Genomic DNA, 22,537 nt, shown 5'->3' with positions numbered 1-22,537 from the left:
ATGCTTTTTTTCCAGCCTCTGAAACCTCCGTTTGAGAAGCTGGGCGGGGCTGCATTCGGAGTATAAGACGCACCCAGATTTTCACCCTCTTTTTTGGGGGAAAAAGGTGCATCTTATACTCCAAAAAATATGGTACTCTTCTAGGTTCAGCTGACTGCAAAGGAGTTCTTGAAATCCTCTGCTAAGGTACCCAGTGGAGACGCTTGTGCAGATGATTTCTCTGCATTTTTGTCTGGAGAACAAGAAATTATCCAGGGATTTTTTCCCCCCCGAAGGCAAGACGCTTTTCTTTTAAAAGGGGCATTGCAACTCCAAAAGTACAACGGAAGTGTTCTCCTGCCTCCTGTCTCCTCTTGGGATTTCCTCCAAGCCAAAAAGACTGCACGAATGTTGGGGAGGAAAGACTCTTCATTAGAAAGCAGGAGAGCCACACGATTCCCTTGCCGAAATTGCCACTAAACAAGCCCCATCCTGTATTCCCGCAGGATAATTGCTTTGGGATTGTTTTTTTTTTTCTCTTTTGAAATAAAACCCCAGAGCAATTTTTGTTTCCTCGAACAGAAGGAGACCTGGACGATGAACAGTTCTCTCTACCTGACTTTTCATTCTGAGGAATTAAGGATGGTGGCTGGCAGCGATGAGAATCTGGGGAAAAGGACACGAGGGGGGGAAACAGTGATTTAATCTACACATCTGTGTAGATGGTGCTGCTTGCATAAAAATCTCTAGGTTTCCATAGAGGAAATTAGGAAGAAATCTTACTATTTTCTGTCCTGCAAACGAGTTTCTGTTCCCTCAAATGGACTGAGCCTATATTAAAGTAAGTTGGGCCCTTCTAAGGCCTGAGACCCCTGTGTTAGAGCGATAGGATAGCTCCAACTTGCTTGTCCTTAGCAATTTCTGATCTTATTTTAGCTTCGTCAGGCTAAGGAAGAAGAGGTAAAACAGCTCACTCAGATCCGTGATTCCCTCCGAGGGATCCTGCAGCTGGAGAACAAAGGGGTAAAGCTTCAAGGGTCCTTTGGGAAGGTGGGGAGAGGGTGAAATGAGGGTGTGTGGGCTTAATCAGGGATTCCCAGGGGTCTATGACAAATTACAATGGATGCAATGATTTGCTTTTTCGCAAAAGTTTGTTCACACATTTTGAAGGACTGTCTGGGCATTGCACTGTATATATTCATGTATTCTATCAAATCAGAGTGCATTTAGCTGCAGTTTGATTGCATTGCCTATTTTTTGGCTCCCTGTATGTGCAAACAGAGTGGTGCAGTGGCCTAGAGGTGGAGCTCTCGCCTCACGATCAGGAGGCTGTGAGTTTGATCCTAGGTAGAGGCAGATATTTCTCTCTCTGGGCATACGGGATATATCTGCTGAACAAAACTCTGCATTGGTGACTGGAAGGGCATCCGGCCATTAAAACACTCTGCTAGCTCCATTCAGTTGCCCAGACTCCACCCCACAAGGGATTATGGGGTCATTAAATGGAGATGATGATGTGCAAACACCTACCCAGGTAGTCCTCAACTTACAACCAAGGTTGTTCAGTGACCATTCAAAGTTACAATAGCACTGAAAAAAGGAACTTACGACCGTTTTTCACATTTATCGACTGTTGCAGCACACACACCCCAAGGTCACGTGATCAAATTTTGGATGCTTATCAACTGGTTCATATTTATGATGTTTGCAGTGCCCTGGGATCATGTGATCCACCTTTTGTGACCTTCCAATAAGCAAAGTCAATGGGAAATCCAGATTCACTTAATAACTGTCTTGCTAATTCAATAACTGCAGCGGTTCACTTCAAAATAGTGGCAAGAAAGGTTGCAAAATGGGGCAACCCGCATAGCTACTGTCTCGCTTAGCAACAGATATTTTGGGCTCAATTGTGGTCGTAAGCTGAGGACTACCTGAACGCAGGAGCGGTTGGATATATGTGACGTTTGTGGATATATATGACTAAAGAAAAGGATGTAATACAATAGCTAAAAAACAAAGTAATTTCCCGTATCCTTCCTTTCAACATTTACAGTATTTTTCAGAGTATAAGACGCACCTTAGTTTTTGGGGAGGAAAATAAGAAAAAAGCTGATTGGCAGGTGGATCCGCCTCTGGAATACCCCCAATCAGCTGTTCCCAGAGGTGAATTTTAGCCACAGGTTCCTTGGTTGTGAGCTCTGTGTCTTGCCTTTTTTTTTTTTTTTTGCCTTTTTTTTTCTGCCTCTGAAATTTCTGAAACTCCGTTTCAGGAAAAAACATTTTTTCCTGCCTCTGAAAGCCTCCAAAACAGTTTCAGAAAAAAATCCTCTAAAACTCTGTTTGGGTTCTTCTTTTCTGAAGCTTCGTTTCTGATGCTTTTTTCAGCCTCTGAAACCTCCGTTTGGGAAGCTGGGCGGGACTACATTTGGAGTATAAGACACACCCAGATTTTCACCCTCTTTTTGGGGGGAAAACGGTGTGTCTTATACTCTGAAAAATACGGTAAGTGCTGGTCTACACAGCAGAAAGTTAAGTGTGTTGATTAGTTGCTGAAAAGTTGCTGATCTCTCTTTTAGCTTAAATATTTTTCAAACTTGGCAACTTTAAGATGTCTGGACTTCAACTCCCAGCATTCCTCCGGCAGCTCAGCAAAGAACTCAGCTGGCTAGAGAATTCTGGGAATTGAAGCCCACGCCAAGTTTGAAAAAAAAACCACGTTTTTAGATTGTTTGGAATCCAACTGCTCCCCCATCACTCCTGATTTATATGCTCTTTCAACAACACTAATTAACAGGCTGCAAGCCTTTCCAAGAATATTTTTAATTTGCTATCTTTTTTCAGCTCAAACAGGTCAGTCTGGCAGATTGGATTTTAATAGCTTGCTTTGGCTTGCCAGTGTGTGGAAGGAAGCCATCAGATAGTTTCAAAAAGGATTTTAAACAGTAGCAGCATCATGAGATGCCATGAAATACCCTAGGAACTGTTGAGTGGCACCTGGTGGGTACCAATAGATGTACGGACTTCTGTCTTGGTCCCTACCAGCTCTTAGCCCCATGGCATGTTAGAGATGGTTTAAAAATACATGTATTTTTTTTTTAAAAAAAATAAAGGACGTTATTTGCCAACTTCCAGCTTTATTTTTTATCTAGAAGGAGGCCACTTGGACTCAAAATAAGTTCTATTAGCTTTCTTAGAAAATAAACAAAAGAAGAAGGATGAGAAGGGTAGAAAGGATTAAGGGAGGGAGTGGCGGTCGAGCAGCCCTGATTGAGTATAATTTGAGTATAGGATCGATTGTTGGATAAGTGATTGTATTGTACACTGGTCAAATTGTGGGAATTATTATGGAAAAATAAAAACTTTTGCCCTGAAAATAAACAAAAGAAATGTTCCCAGGATCAAATCAAAGTGCTGGTTGGGACCTTCATGGGGTGGGCTCTGTTATTTGAGGGACTCTTCTCCCTAATTATATCAGTCCATCCCATCAGACGTGGGGCACTCTAGGAGGCTACATTTGGTGGGTTCCACAAGATAGGCCTGCTCTGTTGTGGTGTTTGCCTTAAGGGTCATCCCTCTGCCCCTGAAGTGAGGTTGGCTCCATCCTTGCTGATATTCTTGGAAGTCCCTCAAAACCTGGTTATGCCATCCGGCTTGGGATCTCCAGGGGACCAGTGAGATGGTCTGTGAGGTGACTCCATTGTTATTAAGATCTCCTGTTTTCTCTTGGCCTTTTGTTTTTAATTTTTTAAAAAAGTTCTTATATATTTGTTTTTTAAAAATTTATTATAAGTCACCCAAAATCACTTTTTCATCGGACGAGCAGCCATATAAATTTGACAATTAAATAAGTAATTGCGTACTGTATATATCCCAAGGGTTTTTGGAGTACCTGACATTCCATAATGGATAGCAAGAAGCCAGAATAATTGAGAGCATTTATGAAGGTGAGGTTAAAGCAGTATTTTTCAACCCTATCAACTTTTAAGATTTATGGACTTCCAACTCCTAGAATTCTCCAGACAGCACACTAGCCCGGGGAATTCTGGGAGTTGAAGTCTAGAAATCTTAAAAGTTGTTAATGTTGAGAAACACTGGGCTAAAGGATGGGGCAAATACAGGGGTGGGCTTCAAAAATTTTAGCAAGGGGTTCTCTGCCCAGTTGCTTGTTGGACGTGGCCATGGTGGGCGTGGCCTAGTTGGCCTCCTGCACCATGGTTGAGGGGTGGGGGACGTTTTTGCCCTCCCTGGGCTCCGGAGGCTTTCCTCAAGCCTCCGGGAGGACAAAAACGGCCTCCCCCAGACTCTGGAGGCCCTCTATGGGCCATTTCCGGCCTTCCCAAACTTCTGGTAGGCCCATTTTTCACCCTCCCCGAGCCTCCACGCGTGCCCTGCACTTACCTGCATCCAAAACAGGCTGTGTGAGGACTCCTGGCAGGGGTGAGTGGGGCCAGCCAGATATGGGATTTGGGGGTTCTCCAAACTGCACAGAATCTTAGCTAGAGGTTCTCCCGAACCCCTGTGAGCCCCCAGCAGGCCACCCCTGAGAAAATAGCAAGATGGTAAACCAGGGCTGTTTACCATCTTGCTATTTGCGAGCCACTGGCAGCCATCTTGCCAGAGCACCCATAACCCATAATTTATTTCTCTTGCATTCAGGAGAACCTCAATAGAAAGAATTCTGGCAGTGGGTACAGCATCCATCAGCATCAAGGCAATAAACAATACGGGACTGAGAAGTCTGGCTTCTTATATAAGAAAAGTGACGGGTAAGTGCTTTGTGCTGCATCACAGGGTGGGGTGGGTGGAAATAAGTACCTTTCAAAAGCACCACAGCGGGGAGGGATCGCTTTTGCCCTCCCCGGGCTCCGGAGGCTTTCCTTGAGCCTCCGGGAGGGCGAAAATAGCCTCTCCAGGCTCCGGAGGCCCTCTGGAGGCTCGAAACAGGCCCATTTCCGGCCTTCCTGAACTTCCGGGAGGCCCATTTTTTGCCCTCCCCAAGCCTCTGTGCATACCCTGCACTTACCTGCATCCAAAACGGGCCGCGTGGGGAGCCCTGGGAGGGGCAGGATGAGCAAGGCCAGCCAGGAATGGGATTTGGGGGTTTTCCGAACTGCACAAAATCTTACTAGAGGTTCTCCCGAACCCCTGCGAACCCCCAGCAGCCTACCCATGGATGCACTGCTACCAAAGGGTGGCAACCCCGGATCTACAATAACACAGGCTAATGTGTAACTCTGACACAGGCTAATTCTCAATATTGTGTTCATATTGTCCTTCCTCTTTGCTTTTCCTAGAATTCGGAAGGTGTGGCAGAAGAGAAAGTGTGGGGTGAAATACGGATGTCTCACTATTTCTCACAGCACAGTAAGTGGCATAGAGGGAGGAATTCCTTCGCTGAAAAATTCCACATTAAAATTGCTTTGTGTTGCTACTCCATTGGGGGAATGTTCAAAGTAGTCTCTTCATATGCTTAACCTGGTTCTGATGTTGTCCATGTTTTGGTTTTGCACAGTACATCGAACCACGCATTAACTGAGCAGGATGGATACAAAGAAGGTGCTAAGACTGGACAAAAGAACTAATAGAGCAAAATGCTTTGTATGAACATAGCTGATAGGCTTGAGCCACAGTGGCGCAGTGGTTAGAGTGGAGTCCTGCAGGCTACTTCTGCTGCCTGCCGGCTGCCTGCAATTCGACAGTTCAAATCTCACCAGGCTCAAGGTTGACTCAGCCTTCCATCCTTCCGGGGTCAGTAAAATGAGGACCCAGATTGTTGGGAGCAATAGGCTGACTGTGTAAACCGCTTAGAGAGGGCTGGAAAGCACTGTGAAGCAGTATATGAATCTAAGTGCTATTGCTATTGTCCAGATGGAAATTCCATTTCCTTCTGGATATTCCACAGATCATCCCCAGCACAGCATAGTTCTGAAAGAGGTTCTAGTGTGTTCTGGAAATAAACAGAACATTCTAGAATTCTCCAGAACTTTCTGTTCCCGGATTGAGGATCTTTGCACACCTCTGTTTATACTGACCTGATTAAACCTATTGCCTGAACCTTAGCCAATCGGAATGGCATGGAAGAAGTCCAGTATGTTATTTGATTGTGCTTTCCAAGGAGAGTGCAAGGTACTATTTTTTGTAGTATGTGCTGCTCTGGTAAGCCCCAGGTCTTCTCACATGATTTAAAGATGTAATTCATCATGGCTGTCTTCGACACTGAAAGGCTGGGTCCCTGCAAAGTAGATTTCCCTGCAGAGATGGTGACAAAGGAACAACGTTGACTATCTTGCCTTGGCTACAAAACTTTTAGGGCGGGGAAATCAGCCATTCATGAATATTGAAAGTGAGCGTGTAAAATTTATAGAGAAATGGAATAAAAAGTGGAATAGAAAAATACAGGTGGCTATTTAAAAAACCTCGTAAATTGCACACAAATCCACTGAGATTCCTACATGACAGCAAATTTTACAGGCAGGTCTTAAGAAACTAATTTGTGGAGAAATCTGGTGAATTTCCGCATAATTCCAGGCTTTTTCAACTTTCAGTCTTAATCAGATTATATCATCTGCTTTACATCCGGTTGCGTTCTTCTGCGCTGCACAGCAAATAAATACCTGTAATGCAGAATGAGAGAAAATGTCAGTAATTTGATTTATCAGTAATATTTCTCTATTATTACTCAATCTGAGAACGTGATGAAAGAATTAGGAAATATAGGTAATCCTTGAATTACAACAGTCCATATAGTGACTGCTCGAGGTTACAACGGCATTGAAAAAAGTCACCTATGACCGTTTTTCACACTTACGACTGTTGCAGCATCCCCCATGGTCACATGGTCAAAATCTAGACACTTGTCAACTGACTCGTATTTATGACGGTTGAAGTGTCCCGGAGTCACGTGATCCACTTTCGTGACCGTCTGACAAGCAAAGTCAATGGGGAAGCCAGATTCACTTAACAACCGTGTTACTAAATTAACGACTGCAGTGATTCACTTAACAACTATGGCAAGGAAGGCCATGAAATGGAGCAAAATTCACTGAACAAGTGTCTCGCTTAGCAACAGAAATTTTGGCTTCAGCTGAGGTTGTAAGTTGAGGACTACCTGTAATATTTGTATTTGTCGGAGATTCCGGTTCATTATCCCAACTTCTCTTGAACAGATAAACCGTCCTCCAGTAAAGTTAAATCTCTTGACCTGCCAAGTGAGGCCGCATCCAGAGGATAAGAAATCCTTTGATCTTGTGACACGTAAGTAAACATTTTATCTGTAGTATGTACACTACTTGGGCTGTGCTGTCCTCTTTAAATACCTTGCGCCGGATTAGCTGAGGACAAAATGCTTTTCCTCACATTTCTTTCATGTTAAGTTTAAAATTGGTTGGAGATAGTTACTTGAAGCAGTGAGAACTAGATTAAAGTGAAAAGAAATTGTTATCATCACTGCCCACTCATCATAGCTACGAAATGTAGAGTTGTGGGTTTTTTTCTACAGTGAAACATATGCAAGTCTCTGTTGCTGTTAGTTATGAAGTTGTGTCCGAACCATTGTGACCCCGTGGATAACGTTCCTCCAGGCCTCCTGTCCTCTACCATCCTCTGGAGTCTATTTAAGCTCACACCAACTGCTTCAGTGACTCCATCCAGCCACCTCATTCTCTGCCGTCCCCTTCTTCTTTTGCCCTCAATCTTTCCCAGCATTCGGCTCTTCTCCAGTGAGTCCTTCCTTCTCATTAGATGGCCAAAGTATTTGAGTTTCATCTTCAGGATCTGGCCTTCTAAAGAGCAGTCAGGGTTGATCTCCTCTAGGACTGACCGGTTTGATCGTCTTGCAATCCAAGGGACTAGGAAAGAGTCTTCTCCAGGTCTCTATGTTATGCAAGTCTCTACGTAGGAGTAACTCTGCACTGCTCATGAATTTTGCTCTGTGTGTCTGACTAGTGCAGGGGTGTCAAACTCAAGGTCCGTGGGCCAAATTCGGCCCATGATGTGGTCGGATCTGACCCGCGGGGCTGTCCTGATCTACCCAGTGCCAAGAGGAAAGATCAGACCAATATAGCTTCAGCCTGGTCTACCCAGTGCAAGGAGGAAAGATTGGGCCAGTGTAGCTTCGGCCCAGTCTACCCAGTGCGAAGAGGAAACATGCCAGCAGTTTGGGGAATGGCATGAGGCTGGCCATGCCCACCCAGTTGGCCACACCCATCCAGTCGGCTACGCCCACCCAGCCCCCCAAGGTTAACCCCAGCCCTGATGTGTCCCTCAATGAAATTGAATTTGACACCCCTGGGACTAGTGGAATAATTAATTCTCATGACTTGAAAACTAGGGCGCTGTTAATAGTGCCTAAAATCACCTCCCCCCCTTTTTTTTTGCAGTTGCATTGCACTGCCAACCCATTCTTAGCTTACAACTTATCTAACTATCAACATTTCCAAGAAGAACATTTCAAAAAGAAGCAAGTTTATGGATGAGACAGAGTTAAGATCCACTCTTTGGTACATGTGTTGACCCATGCACAAAAGGAACATAACTTCAAACATGCTACCATCCATCATCTTGCCTCTTTTGGAGACACCTGCAGTGCATAACACATTATATGCTTTCTTGAGATGTAGAACTTTGTTTTTGATAACATTCTGCCTTACGGGACATGTTAATTATTCCTATTTGTGAACATTTGATAAGAATTTGCTCCATCCTTCAGTTAAGTCATGGGCGAACAATAGAGTCAGTACAATGTCTTTTGACTCTTCAGTTCAAAGGCTCCTGTTTGATATGATTATAATAGTTACACACCCTTATGTGATGATTAGGGGACTGGAGGCTAAAACATATGAAGAACGGTTGCAGGAGCTCGGTATGTCTAGTTTAATGAAAAGAAGGACTAAGGGGGACATGATAGCAGTCTTCCAATATCTCAGGGGTTGCCACAAAGAAGAGGGAGTAAAACTGTTCTCCAAAGCACCTGAGGATAGAACAAGAAGCAATGGGTGGAAATTGATCAAGGAAAGAAGCAACTTAGAACTAAGGAGAAATTTCCTGACAGTTAGAACAATCAATAAGTGGAACAGCTTGCCTGCAGAAGTTGTGAATGCTCCAACACTAGAAATTTTAAAGAAAATATTGGATAGCCATTTGTCTGAAATGGTGTAGAGTTTCCTGCCTGGGCAGGGGGTTGGACTAGAAGACCTCCAAGGTCCCTTCCAACTCTGTTATGTTATGTTATGTTATGTTATGTTATGTTATGTTATGTTATGTTATGTTATGTTATGTTATGTTATGTTATGTTATGTTATGTTATGTTATGTTATGTTATGTTATGTTGGTGTTAACTCTTAGCAATCATGTAGATAGATTTCCCCCCCCCCTTTTTCCAAGGGTGACCTCATCATTGATTCAATTGAATCCATCCACCTGCTGCTGGTTGTTCATGCCTTCTTTTTCCTTCCACTTTTCTTAGCTTTATGGACTGCTGCAGAGAGTTAGGTCTTCATGTGTCCAAAACATGATAAACATTTATATAATTATTATATTGAAGCCCAGTTAATTATGCCTTGAGATACAATTCTGGATTGTTCTATGGTTTATTTGGGTTTTTTTGGCTGTCTATGGTCTTCTCAAGAACTTTTTTCAACATCAAACATAAAATAATGACAACAGTCTTTATGTTCTGCTTCCTCAAAGTCTATAGAGTGTCACAGGGAACCCTGTTGTATTAATAAGCCCCTGTCCGGATATAGTTAATTTTTCTACCAGGTATGAATCCCTTGGACAAGGTTTCGGACCATGCCTAGGCGAGCCTAAAATGGCATTACTGAAATTCAGAGACAAAATTTCCAAAATTTCGATTTGATGCATGATTCAGAAATATTTTAGGATAAATAAGCAAGGGTTTTTGATCCGTGGAGATCTCTCCCAGTCCTATAATCATTCTTATTTAAGGCATATACAAAATAATGTTACCCAAAATAATAATTCAATTTTGCTGTTGAATTTTTACAATATAATTTTGGGCTGGATGCAGTTGCAGTTGGGGAAGAGGACATGGCTAACACCCATGCACCACTCTGTGTGTGTGTGTGTAGAAAAAGCTGAAAATAACAGTACAAACTTTTTTTTAATTTGAATTTATATCCCGCCCTTCTCCAAAGACTCAGGGTGGCTTACACTGTGTTAAGCAATAGTCTTCATCCATTTGTATATTATATACAAAGTCAACTTTATTGCCCCCAACAATCTGGGTCCTCATTTTACCTACCTTATAAAGGATGAAAGGCTGAGTCAACCTTGGGCCTGGTGGGGCTTGAACCTGCAGTAATTGCAAGCAGCTGTGTTAATAACAGACAGACTTAGTCTGCTGAGCCACCAGAGGCCTTCCTTGCGTAGCTAATATTTGTTTTCATTATGTTATCTCTGCACTCTCTCCAGCTTCTCCCACTAACGATAAACATTAGGGTTTTGTTTTTTTATAAACTGCCACCACTGTTACTTATCCATTTCTTATCTTCAAGGGATTCTCTTATTATTTCTTTCTTTCTTTTTTCTTTTGCAGACAATAGAACATATCACTTCCAAGCCGAAGAAGAGCAAGACTGTATAGTGTAAGTTTGAGGGTTTCTCTATTTCCTGTTGCATTTTGTACAGGAAAACCATGAACTTAAGACATATTACTGGAGGAGTGAAGTTTGGATTAGGGCAGAATGCCTTAGGTCCTCTACTTTATTTATGTCTACAGGTAGTCTTTGACTTACAACGGTTCATTTAGTGACCGTTCAAAGTTACAACAGCACTGAAAAAGGTGACTTATGACCGCTTTTCACACTTACAACTGGTTGCAGCATTTCCATGGTCACATGATCAAAATTCAGGCGCTTGGCAACTGACTCACACTTATGACGGTTGCAGTGTCCCAGGGTCATGCGATTGGCTTTGGCAACCTTCTGACAAGGAAACCCACTTAACAACTGTGGCAAGAAAAGTCGTAAAATAGGGCAAAATTCACTTAGCAAACGTTCCACTTAGCCACATGAATTTTGGGCTCAGTTGTGGTCGTAACTCGAGGACTACCTGTATTATATTTGTGTAATAAATTCAGACCTGGATGCTAAAAGAGAATCAACGGTTCCTTTCTGCCAAATTTGCAGACTCATTGAGCAAGCAAGAGGGTAGTGAAGGCAGATGGAGACGTGAAACATCTTGATAAAGTTGCTGCAGGAAGGGATTATCAATAGCAGAGGCTCCTGTAAAGGTGGAGTACGAGTAATCTAGCACAGACATTAGCAGCTAGAGGAGTTTATCCAACAGGCTTATATAGCAATAGCTGTGAGAAGGATCTTGGAATGAATGATATATTATTCCCCATAGGAAGGGAAGCTGAGATGGTTAAAATGTTTCTTTTATCCAAATAAGAGATTATATTTGATTTTGTCTCTAGTTTGAAATCGCTTCCGGATTTTTTGTTTGCAATGAGAAAAAAATATATGAAACTTTGAATCTTTTTTTTGTAAATTAGAAAGGCTTATTGTTATAGAAAGGGTTTGTACATATAGCTGTGTAAAAGCAAAACATTGTAGTTTTAATGTTGTTACCTTTGACTGTCCCAAAGAGACTCGGAAATTGGGCGCCTTTTTTTCCTTTTTTCTCCCATTATACTATATCACCCCCCTCTTTTTCCCTTCCTCTCTTCTTACTTTTCCATGTTTTTTTTACTTTGTCATTTATACTTTGATAAACTAATAAAAAAGTTTTAATAGTGAATTCTGGCCTTTGGATTAAACCGTCAACATCCTATATGCTGAATTCCTTCGTTCAATCGGTTGCTTGCTGGTTGATGCTTTCTCCCATTCCCCCAGGTGGGTGTCGGTGCTCCAGAACAGTAAGGACGAAGCGCTTAGCAATGCTTTCAAGGGGGACCCCGGAGGCTCCGTGTCTTCATCTGGAAGCGTGGCTGACAGCGGATTGCAAGAACTCACCAAGCTCATCATCGATGAAGTGAAAAACATGCCAGGAAATCGATGGTGCTGTGATTGTGGAGCCCCAGGTAGGTTTCAGCCAGGGGTGAAATACACTTACCTTCGCTACCGGTTTGCAAATGTGAGCGTGTGCGCCTCCTCCACGAATGCACAGCGCCTTCTGCGTATGCGCAGAGGGTCAAAAATGAGACATGATGATGTCCGGGCTGGTGGGCGGAGCCTCCCGCCGCTGCTACCGGTTTGCCCAAGCCGGATAGAACCAGCTGAATTTCACCCCTGGTTTCAGCAGCTTTTTCATGCAAGGGCTCCCATGTGCTCAAGCACTTAGAAGTAGTCCTTGACTTACGACCTCAATTGAGCCCAGTGGTGATATTCAAATAATTTAACAACCAGTTCGCCCATGGTCAGGTTGGTTGTCATGGGATGCCTTGGTCCATCACCATCCTCCAGCTCCGCCGCACATGCGGGATGAGCCTCCCGTGATGGCCAACCTAAACCTGGGCAAACCGGTTGTTAACCCTCCCCCCGCTATCCCTCCCCCCACTATCAAAGTGGATCCTGGGTGCTGTGCTGCAATGGAGAAACAGGCAACGGAGTGGCCAGCGCGAGGGAAGGAGGAGGAACAGGGAGAAGAAAGAAGGAAAGCGGCCTTCTCCTTCCCTTGTGCCGGCCACTCCGTTGCCTGTTTCTCCATTGCCGCGCAGCACAGCACCCCACTTTGATAGCAGGCGGTGGATATGAATTTAACAACCGATACAGCCGAACCGGTGCAAACCGGCTGCATCTCACCACAGATCAAGCCCCAAATTTCCATTGCTAAGTGAAGTGGAGTTGTGCCCTATTTTATACCTTTTTCCCTCAGAGTTGTTAAGTGAATCACTTCCATTGTTAAGTGAGTCGTGCGGCCATTAAGTAAACCCGGCTTCCCCCACTGCCTACTTATCGCAAGCCAGCTGGGGAGATTACAAATGGTGATCGCATGACTGTGCCACTGTCATAAACACATGTCAGTTGGCAAGTGCCCGAATTTTGGTCACATGAACGTGGGGAATGCTGCAATCTTCATAAGTGGGGAAAACCGATCATAAGTCCCTTTTTTCAGTGTCATTGTATCTTTGAATGGTCACTAAATGAATGGTTGCAAGTCAAGGACTGCCTATACATTGAGGGCAGTGGCCTCCAACCTTTCAGGTACCAGGGACCAGTTCCATGGAGAAAGGTTTTTGCGTGGACTGGAGGGGATGTGGTTTTGTGTGCTGCCTGCATCCCGTGGATGGGGCTTTGCTTGTTTGTACACCCTGGTTGCTGGCATGCCATGCAAACAAGCAAAGCCCCATGGCCTGGGGGTCGGGGAACCCTGATTTAGGGGACACTGATTGAGATTGAATTGGATCGAGCGAGCAGGATGAACTTTCCCACCTAATGCAGGGGTTTCAAACTCAAGGCCTGCGGGCCGGATCCAGCCTATGTGATGCTTATATCTAGCCCGTGGGCCACCCTGGAAACATGGAAGGACCGCGGTGTCTCTGCCAGCAAAAATGGAGCTTGGGAAGGCACACGTGGCCCTCCCAGGCTCTGTTTCCGCTGGCAGAGGGTTGCAGGAGGCCGACGCAGCCAAAAACAGACCTTGGGAGCTCCTTTTCGCTGGCTGAGTATTTGGGCCGCCACAGGCGCCCCCCCAACATGAGTGACATCATGCTGGCCATGCCCCCCCCCCGCCTCCTCTCCAAGGTCAAACACAACCCTGATGTGGCCCTCCATGAAATCAAGTTTGATACCCCTGGCCTAATGCGATTTGATTCACGAAACACTCGGAAATCAGTAGGCAGAAATGCTCAGTCTAGTGAAGGGCAGGGAAGAGAGAATGGAAAATGGCACAACTGTAGAATCCAGACGAAGAGCATGCCAGACTGCAACTGTTGCAGCCGGCTTAATGGCCCTGAGTACGAATTTCAGAACGTCTCTGTAGGCCGTGAAGAGCATCCCATCTGCAGTCAAGAACTGGGGCATGTTTTGTCTTTCATTGAGCTGGGCAAGAAAGGTCTGTTTGCAGAATGAGTAGAATGAGTTGGGGAAGGACCTGTCATGGTATGTATGTTAAAGCTTCTCCCTGGGTTGCTATCTTGCAGATCCCACCTGGCTCTCCACCAACCTTGGAATCTTGACATGTATCGAATGCTCAGGGATTCACCGTGAATTAGGGGTGCACTATTCCCGCATCCAATCTTTGACCCTAGATGTGCTCAGCACGTCGGAATTGTTGGTAAGTGCTAACTCTCTGTCGTGTCCCACTCCTCCTCTGACGGCCGGGTCTGGGAAGTCTGTATCAAGCGTGGCCACGAAGCCTCTGCAGCTTTGCCAAATTCCTGTCAGAGTTCTCAGGGCAGGCAGGAATCCAAGGTGTGACTTCAGCAACCAGATGAGACTTTGCCTGAGTCAAGGAATGCCAAAAAGCAGATCCTTTATATAGGCCATGGGGTGTGGCTCCACGACTCAGCACTTATCCAGGCCTGCCCCTCCCTTCCTTTTGCAGACGTTGCCTCTCCATTCTCTGGAAGCAGGGATCTGTCCACTTTTCGTCTTCCTGCTCAGCTGCCGGCAATTCTAGCTCGTGGCTGGCTTCATGCTCACATGCTATAGGAGGGAGGTTTGTTTGCTCAGTCTGTCCGGGCATGGTGCCAGGGCTGGGGGCTGGAGGCATGCCAGGCCATTCTTCTTCACTATCAGTCTCTGGCTGAGATAGCAGGAGATGGGAGGGGCCCGGCTGCGGAGAGAAGGGCGGGCGAGGCACAACACTCTCAGGTTAGAGCAAACATGTCCTTTCTGCTATTCTTTGACTCCAGCGTCTTCTTTTTCATGTTAGGGCCAAAGGGGCTTCTTCACCACCAGGTTTTGGGGCATCCTAAACTTACTGGTGGGGGGGATGCAGTGGCTCAGTGGCTAAAACGCTGAGCTTGTTGATCAGAAGGTCGGTAGTTCAGAGGTTCGAATCCCTAGTGCCACATAATGGAGTGAGCTCCCGTTTACTTGTCCCGGCTTCTGCCAACCTAGCAGTTCGAAAGCACGTAAAAAAAATGCAAGTAGAAAAATAGGGACCACCTTTGGTGGGAAGGTAACAGCGTTCCGTGTGCCTTTGGCGTTGAGTCATGCCAGCCATGTGACCATGGAGACGTCTTCGGACAGCGCTGGCTCTTCGGCTTTGAAACGGAGATGAACACCGCCCCCTAGAGTCAGGAACAACTAGCACATATGTGCGAGGGGAACCTTTAAACTCATTGGTACATTGTGAGAAAGCCACATCTAGCAGAGACCAGATAGGAGGGTACTTGGTGCTCTCTAAGCTTGGTTATTTTCTTGCAGGCGTTTCATTGTAGACGTCTTCTTGCAGAGGTTAGAGACCTATTTATAAAGTTGAGAACAGGTTTTAAAACTAGCGGAGTTGAGTGGAATATTCGTGATGAGAGACGGGGTGGTGTAGCAGTAAAGCCTTGAACTAAAGCAAGCGATAGAAGGCTCCTCAACCATGGAAACTGGCTTTGAACTGGTCACCCTCTTTCAAGCCAGCTTATCTCACTTTGACCTCCCGAGAAAAGTCCGAAATAATAATAACAGGTGGACAAAATACCAAATCCAGTCTAAATATCCGGCTGACTATGCAGGCTAACCATGATGATGATAATTTAAGGTGGCTTTACTTGGAATAGCTAATATCCTGCGATGATACCTGTGACATTATCAAGCATCCACCTCTGCCTGCCCCAGGTCCTTGGAAAGAAATCGACACATAGACCAACATGCCAAATCCAGTCTGAACATCTGGCTGACAGTGCAAGAAGAGACCATAATAATAACCTATCCCAAGTCCTTGGGAAGAACTCGAAAGGCAGACAAAAATGCCAAATCCAATCTGGCAGACTGTGTGACAAACCGTAATAATGATATTCTTCTATTTTGCACACTAGCCAAACTTTATATAGAATAGAATAGAATAGAATAGAATAGAATAGAATAGAATAGAATAGAATAGAATAGAATAGAATAGAATAGGCACAGGCACAGGCACAGGCACAGGCACAGGCACAGGCACAGGCACAGGCACTGGCACTGGCACTGGCATAGAATAGAATTAGAATAGAATAGAATAGAATAGAATAGAATAGAATAGAATAGAATAGAATAGAATAGAATAGAATCTTTACTGGCCAAGTGTGATTGGACACACAAGGAATTTGTCTTTGGGGCATATGCTCTCAGTGTACATGAAAAGAAAAGATGCCTTCATCAAGAATCATAAGGTACAACACTTAATGATAGTCATAGAATAGAATAGAATAGAATAGAATAGAATTTTTTTATTGGCCAAGTGTGATTGGACACACAAGGAATAAGCTCTTAGTGTACATAAAAGAAAAGATACGTTCATCAAGAATCATAAGGTACAACACTTAATGATAATAATAGAATAGAATAGAATAGAATAGAATAGAGTAGAATAGAATAGAATAGAATAGAATAGAATAGAATAGAATTTTTTATTGGCCAAGTGTGATTGGACACACAAGGAATTTGTCTTTGGTGCATATGCTCTCAGTGTACATGAAAAGATACATTCATCAAGAATCATAAGGTACAACACTTAATGATAATCATAGAATAGAATAGAATAGAATAGAATAGAATTTTTTATTGGCCAAGTGTGATTGGACATACAAGGAATTTGTCTTTGGTGCATAGGCTCTCAGTGTACATGAAAAGATACATTCATCAAGAATCATTAGGTACAACACTTGATGATAGTCATAGGGTACAAATAAGCAATCAAATTGTACTAGGAAACAATATCAATATAAATCGTAAGGGTACAAGCAACAAAGTTACAGTCATGCAGTCATAAGTGGGAGGAGATGGGTGATAGGAACGATGAGAAGACTAACAATAATAGTAATGCAGACTTAGTGAATAGTTCACTAAGTGAACTATTGTTGAGGGAATTCTTTGTTTAGCAGGGTGATGTGTTTGGGAAAATACTGTACTTGTGTTTAATTGTTCCGGTGTGCAGTGCTTTATAGCATGGGTTTGAGGGTAGGAGTTGAAACAGTTTATGTCCAGGATACGAGGAGTCTGTAAATATTTTCACAGCCCTCTTTTTGACTCGTGCAGTATACAGGTCCTCAATGGAAGGCAGGTTGGTAATAATTGTTTTTTCTGCAGTTCTAATTATCCTCTGTGTCTGTCTGGTTGGGTTGCAGAACCAAACCAGACAGTTATAGAGGTGCAGATTACAGACTCATTTAGTTAGTAAAGGGAGATGGGTAGAAAATAGCACGTCAAGTTTTCTTTCTCAACCCTCTTGCCTTCATTTTTACCTTACTGGCTAGTCCAACATAGCTTGTGGATGCTCTTGATATGATATGATGGTTGCCCTTCCTGCCAGTGACGCAGTGGTTCTTGTCTCACTCACAGCTGGCAGTCAGCATTGGAAACGCCAAGTTTAATGACATCATGGAAGCCACCTTGCCAATGCAGAACAGCCCCAAACCTTCCTCGAGCAGCGATATGTGAGTGATACGGCTATTGTGAAGTTTCTGAAAGATGTCCTAATTAATTCATGAGCCTTGAGCCAAGTTTCAAAAGAAATCGAGTCATTTATTAGGAATAACATTCCGGCAATTACTCAAATGGAGCCAGCTCTGACCCCCACGTGATTTGCAGGCCCCCCCCCATGACCCTGCATAGGTCGGAACGTAGACGGCGTAGTTCGAGGCTATCCAGACCTAAAATTTCAAGCCTGGTGGTATAGGGAATTGTATTTCCAGCAGAAGATTTGAGTATTCTTCTAGTAAAATATCTCTGGACCTTCTCTAATGTATTGATGTCTGAAATACAGTGAGGGTTCCAGGCAGGTGAGCAGTATTCAAGTATAGGTCTGGCAAAGGTTTTATATGCCCTAGTTTGGGGTATAGCGTTCCGAGAGAGAAAACTTTGCAAAATAAGATTGACAACTCTTAATGCCTTTTTTGCAATGATATTTTGCAATTCTGGAAGTCGGAAGTCCAGAAATCATAAAAGGGCCCTCCTTCCTCACCCCTGCTCTAAGGTCTTTTTTAAAAAAATCACTTTTGGAGAACTTTTTCTCTTCCCAAATGCAGGAATACCAGGAAGGAATTCATCATGGCTAAGTATATGGAACGCAAGTATGTCCATAAAGCTACCAAAGAAGATCCTTACCGAGTCTGGGAAGCTATCCGAAGCAGGGATCTCTTGGCACTGCTCCAGGCTTTTGCTGAAGGCCACGATCTGTCCAAACCTCTCATCAGTCCTGAAGGTCAGGTAAGTAGGACAAAGTGAGCCCCAAGAAACAGAAGTTGGCAAAAACGTGGCTACTTTGAGAATGACCTTCTGTTATATAATAATGGCTGTTGTCAAAAAAATATATATTTTGTGGTTTTAGCTTGCTAATGGCTACCGTGGCATAGGTATTCTTGACAAAAGAATTAACAATTATAGGTTGAATCTCTTATAATGGAAGCCCACATCTGACACCTATGAGGCATCCTTTAATATAACTTAGGATATTAAGGAGCCCTGGTGGTGGCTCGATGGTTAAAGTGCAGTATTGCAGACTAACTCTGCCCACAGTCTGGAGTTTGATCCTGATGGGCTCAAGGCTGGGGTGAAATGTAAAATTTGTTACTACCGGTTCTGTGGGTGTCGCTTGGTGGTGGTGGGGGTAATGTGATTGGGTGGGCATGGCCAACTTTTTTTTCTTTTAAAAGCATTTTTTCTTCAACCTCTTCGGCTGAAGAGGTTGCAGAAAAAATGCTTTTAAAAGCCTCTGATGATCAGGCAACTCAGCTGGGATCGCCAGAGGAGCCTTTTAAAAGCATTTTGTTTACAACCTCTTCGGCCGAAGAGGTTATAGAAAAAATGCTTTTAAAGGGTTCTAACGATCCCAGCTGAGTTGCTTGATCGCCAGAACCCTTTAAAAGCATTTTTTCTACAACCTCTTTGGCGGAAGAGGCTGTAAAAAAATGCTTTTAAAAGGTTCAGATGATCGCAGCTAAGCTGCACGATCATCAGAGGCTTTTTTTTTTCTACGTTTAAAAGCATTTTTTTAGCCAAAGAAAAATGCTTTTAAAAGTAAAAAAAACAACCCTCTGATGATTGTGCGGCTCAGCTGGGCATGGGATGGGCAGGGATTTTTGCTACTCCGAACCACCCTCCGATCAGGTGATCCAGTCCGAACCGGGAGCATTTCAGCCCTGGCTCAAGGTTGACTAAGCCTTCCATCCTTCCAGGATCGGTAAAATGAGGACCCAGATTGTTGGGAGCAATATGCTGATATTGTCAACTGCCCAGAGAGTGTTGTAAAACACTATGGAGCAGTATATAAGTCTAAGTGCTTTTGCTATTGCTTGGTGTAATGTAATTCAGATGTCTTTGTGGTTCATTTTTTAATTTTAATTTTTATTTGACTTCTATCATAAAAAAGTTTTGCAAAATGTTGCTTCTTCTTCTTCTAATAGGAACAAGGTGAACCAGCCTTGCATTGGGCAGTACGCTATGCCAACAAAACTTCCCTTCCATTGGTGGATTTCATTATTCAGAATGGGTAAGTTTTAGTATGAAGGACCTTTGTTACTGGATTCCGGGGCCTCTTCTGGGAAGTCTTCTTCTACTCCTGGTATGGTTAGATTTGTGTTGAGGGGAGAGTAAGAATGAAACTCACTAGCCTTGAATATAGCTCATCTGTCTAGAACCCGCACTGCATATCGAACATAAATACAATTGAGAGAGTCCAGAGATATTTCACAAGAAGAGTCCTCCACTCCTCTACCCACAATAAAATACCTTATGCCACCAGACTCCACATTTTGGGCTTAGACAATTTAGAACTACGCCGACTTCGGTCTGACCTAAGCATAGTACATAAAATTATCTACCACAATGTCCTGCCTGTCAATGACTACTTCAGCTTCAACCACAACAATACGCAAGCAAATAATAGATACAAACTCAAGGTAAACCGTTCCAAACTCGATAGTAGAAAATACGACTTCAGCAACAGAGTGGTCAATGCGTGGAATGCACTACCTGAGACTGTGGTTTCTTCCCCAAACCCCCAGAACTTTAAGCTTAAACTGTCTACTGTTGACCTCACCCCATTCCTAAGAGGTCTGTAAAGGGCGTGCATAAGTGCACCTGTGTACCTAACGCCCCTGTCCTAATATTCTTTTTTATTTACTCTTTTCATGTATATCCAAATTATGTTTATACTTTTACCTGTTATCTTATATATGATTGACAAATAAATAAATAAAAATAAAATAAATGCTTTCAAAGCAGCAAGCATCTCGACTTATTTAGACTTCTGACGCAGTTTGCAATAGATGCTGCCCATTTTAATTCCTTCTCATCCCCTCAACCCATCTGCAAATTTATTTGCAATCTTTAGAAGTATAAATTGTAATATTTATTGGGAAGATTGCACTGGCAGAACCGGGGAGAAAAGGGGTTGGCTGTTCAAACAAAGCTGTGTTGCTGTTTGCAGGTCACTTTGGAAGTACAAATGTGTCCCTTGTGCGGTTGTGCAAATTGAAAGCATGTGTCTTATGTCCTTTTTAAGAACTGAGGTTTTCCATGCTTTACTGATTAAAAAACAAACAGACTTGAAATTTGCCACTTTGCTATCTATCTGTACTTAGGGGAAATCTGGACCGACCCACTGCGGATGGGAACACAGCCTTACATTACGGAGTCCAATATAATCAGCCCAATTGCATCAAGTTGTTACTGAAAGGGAAAGCTTCTACAAAGGCAGGTAGGATGCCCACCTGGTTGGAAATGGAGGGAGAAGGATTGGTAACTTCAGAGTCTTACTGCAAGGGAGTCTGTAGCCGATGCTACCATAAGGCAGAATGAAGCAACCACCTTGGGTGGCCAGATGGCTGGAAACAACCCTCATACATTTTCCTCTTGAGCTTCTTGTTTATTCTTGCTTTCTTGGAGGATATGTGTCAAGCTAGTTTTATGACCCCCAACCTGCCTCCTGTTCTCAGCATGATAGAATACTGGAGCCCATTGCCAGTAGTGGAATAAAAATAAAATATAGCTGTCTGGTCAGTTCCTGTCAATGGCTGGCTGAGAATATCATCCTTTGGCAACATCTTGGATTCAGAAAAGCTTTTTCCACGGAAAAGTTTGGGGATTCTTTAAAAAGAAATGCTTTCTTTGATTAGGTGAATAATTTGGTGCAGGAAGGTTGGGTGACTGGGCTTTGATGAATGTCATACCATCCTATTTCCATTAAAATAGATAATAAGCTTTATGTGATTATCCCTATGCGGTGCAAGTATCCACACGCCATACAAAATGATGGTGCACCCGTCCTCGCTGTTTGTGCGTAGCACATTGTTTGAAAATCTCCGGATTCAGATTGATGTGTCCTTTTGGTTCTCCTCCAGTAAATGCAGCTGGTGAAACGCCTCTAGACATGGCAAGAAGATTCAAGAATGCTGAGTGCAAAGACTTGGTAGGTGGAGGTAAGGGGGCCTTAGACTGTAGGTGGGAGAATTGTGCTTCCCAGATAATGTTACTTCACAATGGCCATCCTTCTTGATCAGGGTTGATCAAGAAGATCATCCTTCTTGATCAGCCAGGCTCAGGGGTGGGATTCTACTGGTACGGACCGATTCGGGTGAACCAGTAGCTCCGATGATCAGCTGGGAGTGAACCAGTTCTCTCCGACGATTGCCACACCTCAGCTGTGTTACTCCCAAGTGGTAACACAGAAGGTTAGTATTTGTACAACTGTGCAAGCACGCAAAGCACGCGATCACCCAACCGGTTGTTAGACCGGCAGCAGCCCATCACTGGCCAAGCTGTATTGACAACTTTTCTATAGCAGGAAGGTCTCAGTTTGAGGAGTACGTAGACTGAGATGTTGGAGAGAGCAACCATTCTGAAGGCCATTACCTTGTTAGAACAAGATTTGGGGGGAATCAGACCCTGGATGGGAGCTCCAAAAGGGAGGTGAGCTTTTCTCAGACTGCTGTCTAAGGCAGAGGATTCTCTCTGCGTGACAGGCACGGTGTCAGCCTAGAGAAGGACATCATAACCTTTGAAGGAATAGGAGAAGCTCTTAGATGTTGAACTGACCAAGGATGTTCTTTTTATCCTTTTGTGTTAGCTGGAGCAGGCCCAGGCTGGGAAATTGGCTATGCAGATGCACGTGGACTACGACTGGGAAACTTCTCAGGAGTTCTCGTATGACAGTGAAGACGAGCTGGATGAAAAGGTGCTGGGATAGCAATTCCATTTGTTGTTGTGTCCTGTCATATAATGTTCCAGGTGGTACAGTCCTGTGTCAGTTTGCCTTTCTATCAAGAAACATGGCAGTGATATTAAAGCTTTGTCTATACCTTCCTTCAGCTTCCCCTAGTTGGCTATGAAATGGAACACCGAAAGATTAGTTGACCTTAAGGTGTACAAGGAAGGATTTTATAGGGGTCTTCAAAACCTTGGCTACATTCCCCCAATGATCCTAAACTGGTGATTGAATTAATCCATTTTCTAAAAGGTAA

At 43.8% G+C, this 22,537-nt stretch overlaps 1 protein-coding gene across 2 annotated transcripts in view; it reads left to right on the top strand.

Moving 5' to 3' along the window:
- Nucleotides 1–22,537, top strand: part of ASAP3 (ArfGAP with SH3 domain, ankyrin repeat and PH domain 3) — a 119,843-nt gene that overhangs the window by 80,219 nt on the left and 17,087 nt on the right. Inside the window, exons 9-21 of one of the 2 annotated variants that reach the window (XM_058196335.1) lie at nucleotides 916–1,002; nucleotides 4,636–4,745; nucleotides 5,274–5,343; nucleotides 7,146–7,233; nucleotides 10,535–10,583; nucleotides 11,835–12,022; nucleotides 14,084–14,217; nucleotides 17,418–17,512; nucleotides 18,104–18,284; nucleotides 19,481–19,566; nucleotides 20,660–20,775; nucleotides 21,419–21,486; nucleotides 22,144–22,251. In XM_058196335.1, coding sequence (XP_058052318.1) covers nucleotides 916–1,002; nucleotides 4,636–4,745; nucleotides 5,274–5,343; nucleotides 7,146–7,233; nucleotides 10,535–10,583; nucleotides 11,835–12,022; nucleotides 14,084–14,217; nucleotides 17,418–17,512; nucleotides 18,104–18,284; nucleotides 19,481–19,566; nucleotides 20,660–20,775; nucleotides 21,419–21,486; nucleotides 22,144–22,251 — 1,380 coding nt within the window. The remainder of the gene's footprint in view (nucleotides 1–915; nucleotides 1,003–4,635; nucleotides 4,746–5,273; nucleotides 5,344–7,145; nucleotides 7,234–10,534; nucleotides 10,584–11,834; nucleotides 12,023–14,083; nucleotides 14,218–17,417; nucleotides 17,513–18,103; nucleotides 18,285–19,480; nucleotides 19,567–20,659; nucleotides 20,776–21,418; nucleotides 21,487–22,143; nucleotides 22,252–22,537) is intronic. The other variant, XM_058196336.1, reaches the window with a different exon arrangement.

The sequence above is a fragment of the Ahaetulla prasina genome, chromosome 10, assembly GCF_028640845.1.
Source record: "Ahaetulla prasina isolate Xishuangbanna chromosome 10, ASM2864084v1, whole genome shotgun sequence".
Taxonomy (NCBI): domain Eukaryota; kingdom Metazoa; phylum Chordata; class Lepidosauria; order Squamata; family Colubridae; genus Ahaetulla; species Ahaetulla prasina.
Note: the sequence above shows the minus strand (reverse complement) of the source record. Positions and strands in the feature narration are given on the sequence as shown.